Source organism: Nicotiana tomentosiformis, chromosome 3 (assembly GCF_000390325.3).
Source record: "Nicotiana tomentosiformis chromosome 3, ASM39032v3, whole genome shotgun sequence".
NCBI classification, from domain to species: Eukaryota; Viridiplantae; Streptophyta; class Magnoliopsida; order Solanales; family Solanaceae; genus Nicotiana; species Nicotiana tomentosiformis.
The window spans coordinates 11,156,810-11,160,666 of NC_090814.1; the positions used below are offsets into that span (position 1 = coordinate 11,156,810).

The 3,857-nt window shown below is 45.9% G+C and overlaps 1 protein-coding gene across 1 annotated transcript; it reads left to right on the forward strand.

Annotated features, from left to right (window-relative positions):
- Window positions 1–1,963: 1,963 nt before the first annotated feature.
- Window positions 1,964–3,519, forward strand: LOC138907362 (uncharacterized). The gene is made up of 3 exons (XM_070197960.1): window positions 1,964–2,459; window positions 2,599–2,680; window positions 3,078–3,519. Exons 1-3 carry the CDS (start codon window positions 1,964–1,966, stop codon window positions 3,517–3,519), a joined length of 1,020 nt encoding a protein of 339 aa, XP_070054061.1.
- Window positions 3,520–3,857: the final 338 nt, after the last annotated feature.

The window sequence follows — 3,857 nt, forward strand, 5'->3', positions numbered from 1 at the left end:
TGTAAGAGGGAAACTCATCCCCTTTGGTATATTTTTTTTTTGTGAGTTATATGTGCGGGAAGTACGTACGCACTAGGTGAAGAGAGTCTGTGCGTAGCTATATTCTATGTGATGTCCGGGTAGTCTTAGGCTTACACCATACTTTGTTTACACTGTTATGTTGGTTATGCGCACTAATTGCTTAGAAATGAGCTAAGATTAAGGATTTTAATATTTAAAGTCTCTAGTTTGGATTTCTTATGTTTGGGAAGAATTGAAGGATTTTATAATAATTCTGATAATTCCATGTTCACTCGCGTTGCAAGTATTTTCGAGATCCAGGTAAATTTCCTCTACTCTCATATGAGCGGGCTGTTTGCCTTGGTAGATTAATAGATACATCTATGGTTCGTGTCGTTGGACCCTCGGCAATGCACACAGTATATACATATGTTTTGGATCGGGCCGTACGACCCCGGCATAAATCGTGCGTATAATACTTTGAGCATAATCTTCTTGATATGATTTTATTTTCTTGAGAGGTTACAATTATTTAAATGATAGAAATTGACTTGGGATTTATGATTAGTGAAAGAAATATTTGTTTATCACTTGTTATGGATCTTTATGGTTGTTTACACAACTCAGGCTTATTTAGAATTTCGGTATTTTATTGTTAGCCCATAGTAAGTGTCGAAGTCGACCCCTCGTCACTACTTCTTTGAGGTTAGACTAGATACTTACTGGGTACATGTTGTTTATGTAATCACGCTACACTTTTGCACTAACCGTGCAGGATCTGAGGCAGGTGCATCTGGACATCATCCCGGCGCGCACTCCTGATACATCGAGACTTAGCGGTGAGCTGCCTTCCGAGCCGTTCTGCAGCACCCGAAGTCTTTCTTTTGTATTTACTTTCTGTCTACTTTATTTCAGACAACAGTCTTGTATTTTGTGTATTCTACTAGTAGCTCATACACTTGTGACACCAGGTCTTGAATTTTTGCTAGTAGACACTTAATGATTTTTGAGTATTTATTTCAGTACACTTGATCTTACAATTTGTTACGTTTTATTTTATTACATTTTCTTATCTCTTACTTATGTAATAATTAAAAATCAACTATTTCAAAAATGTTAAAAGAATAGATACACGGTTAGTTCACTGTTGGTTTGCCTATTGGCGACGTTGGGCGCCATCATGGCCTATAGGAAATTGGGTCGTGACAATATGGTATCAGAGCACTATGTTCATGTAGGTCTCACAAGTTATGAGCAGGCCTAATAGAGTCTAACGGATAAGTGCGGAGACGTTCGTACTTATCTTTGAGAGGCTATAGAGTGTTAGGAAACTACTCTTGCTTCCTCTCCTATCATGCAGTTGATGTTGTGCTAAGTATCTCTCTCTTATTCTCTCGCATATGGTGAGAATGCGCACAGCAGATGTACCCGATCATGGAGGAGCGTTCCCCTGTTGCTAGAGGTCGAGTCAGAGGCCGAAGGAATGCTCCAGCTCGTGGTAGATGACAAGAACGTCCCAAAGTTGCTCCGGTTATGCCACCAGTGGATCCAGTAGAGGATCCAATTATTGAGGAGCAGGGCAAGGTGCTTGCAGCAGAGCCAGACCCGGTGGATTTCATGTCCACACCGGGATTCCAGGAGGTCATAGGCCGTATGCTACGGTTCATGGATTCTATGACTCAGGCTGGTTTATTTCCAACAGACCCAACAACATCTCAGTGCGGGAGGGGGGAGCACAGACCCCTACTGCTTAGGCTCCAGGGCATACAACTGTCGTATATCAAACCCCGTGGGCGGAGCTCAGCCAGTTACAGAAGCTATACCTGGGCCCATACCGGTTGCGGTAGGCGATCCGCATAGCCTAATAGACAAATGGAACAGGCTACAACCTCTCGTCTTTGGAGGTGAGCGACATGAGGACCCCCAAGACTTTATTGATCGGTGCAGTGATAGGCTGCACAACATGAGGATATTGGAGTCCCATGGGGTGGATTTTACTACCTTCAAGTGGGAGGGTAGGGCCCGTAGGTGGTGGGAGTCATATATTCTCGGCAGACCAGCAAGTTCTCCTCCCATGACTTGGGACCAGTTCACACGTCTCTTCTTGGACAGATATATTACACCCTCTGATAAGGAAGAGTTGCGATTTCTGTTCAAGCAGCCCCAGCAGGGCCAGATGTCAGTGACCGACTATGAGGCGAGATTTTCTGAGTTGTCTTGCCATGCACTTATGATACTTCCGACCGATGTAGAGAGAGGGTGGAGGTTTGTGGTAGGTTTGCACTCTGCTAGCCAGGCCACTATGGCCAGAGAGGTTGAGATAGGGACTTCTTTCGAGCTAGTTATAGAGATAGCTCGGAGGATCGAGGGGGCACATCAGCGTTGTCGGGAGCAGGCTAGGAGGGCTAAGCGGTTTCAGTATTCTGGAGAGTTCAGTGGTGCCCCGGCTGGGGGCAAGGGTCAGTTCGTGAGGGGTTAGTCTAGTAGGCCCACATATCCAGCACAGCCGCCTCCTCGGGGTACTCTAGTGCGGCCCTACTTCAGCGCCATGTTCCTACCGGCCACCAGCTATTCAGGGTTCCTCTAGTGGGTATTCAGGCCATCAGGGTCAGACTTCATGTCAGCAGTCCTCTATTCTAAGGGGTTATTACGAGTGTGGGGATCCTGGTCACATGAAGAGGTTTTTTCCCAGACTTCGGGGCAAGGCAGTACAACAGGGTCACCAGCTCACGATTATAGCACCAGCTATCCCACTAGCCTTCCGGCCGCCCAGAGGCGGAGGGCAGGTGGGTAGGGGTCGTCTTATTGGTGGAGGTCAGACAGGTGGAGGCCAGGTAGGTGGCGCTCCAGCTTGATTCTATGCTTTTTCGGCCAGACCAGATGTGGTGGTCTTAGATGCCATGATCATATATATTATTTCTGTCTGCGGTAGGGATGCTTCGGTACTATTTTATCCAGGGTCTACCTATTCGTATGTTTCATCTCTATTTGCTCATTTCCTGGGTGTTACTCGAGAGTCCTTGGGTACTCCTGTTTATGTGTCCACTCTATTGGGTGATTCTGTTGTTGTGGATCAGATCTATCGGTCCTGCATTGTTACAGTCCAGTTGTTATGAAACCCAAGAGGATCTTCCTTTGCTTGATATGACCGACTTTGAGGTCATCCCGGGCATGGATTGGTTGTCTCCATATCACTCCATCCTTGATTTCCATGCCAAGACTGTTACCTTGGCGATGCCAGAGTTGCCTAGATTGGAGTGGAGGGGTTCGTCCGTCAGTACATCTAGTTGGGTTATCTCCTTTCTGAAGGCTCAACACATGGTCGAGAAGGGGTGTTTGTCTTATCTTGCTTATGTTCGGGATACTACTGTAGAGACTCCGGTGAATGATTCAGTGCACATGGTCCGGGAGTTCGCCGATGTGTTTCTTTCTAATCTTCCAGGAATGCCACCAGATCGTGATATCGATTTCTGTATTGATTTGGCTTCAGGTTCCCAGCCTATCTCTATCCCACCGTAACGCATGGCTCTGAAAGAATTGAGAGAGTTGAAAGAACAACTTGAGGAATTGATAGCAAAGGGGTTTGTCAGACCGAGTGTGTCGCCTTGGGATGAACCAGTGTTATTTGTGAAGAAGAAAGATAGGACTATGCGGATTTGCATTGATTACCGCCAGTTGAACAAAGTTTCCAATTAAAAAAAGTACCCGTTGTCGCGTATTGATGATTTATTTGACCAGTTATAGGGCGCTAGGGTGTCCACTAAGATCGACTTGAGATCGGGGTACCATCAGTTGAAGATTCGGGATTCGGATGTTCTGAAGGTTGCTTTCCGGACTAGATATGGCCATTATGAGTT

Excerpts from the sequence above, each read along its gene's own strand:
- LOC138907362 (XM_070197960.1), top strand. The coding sequence starts at position 1,964 with ATGAGGATATTGGAGTCCCATGGGGTGGATTTTACTACCTTCAAGTGG. Across the intron at positions 2,460-2,598 it reads TGCCCCGGCTGGGGGCAAGG|GCCATCAGGGTCAGACTTCA; the intron begins GTCAGTTCGTGA and ends GTGGGTATTCAG. Across the intron at positions 2,681-3,077 it reads GATCCTGGTCACATGAAGAG|ATCTATCGGTCCTGCATTGT; the intron begins GTTTTTTCCCAG and ends GTTGTGGATCAG.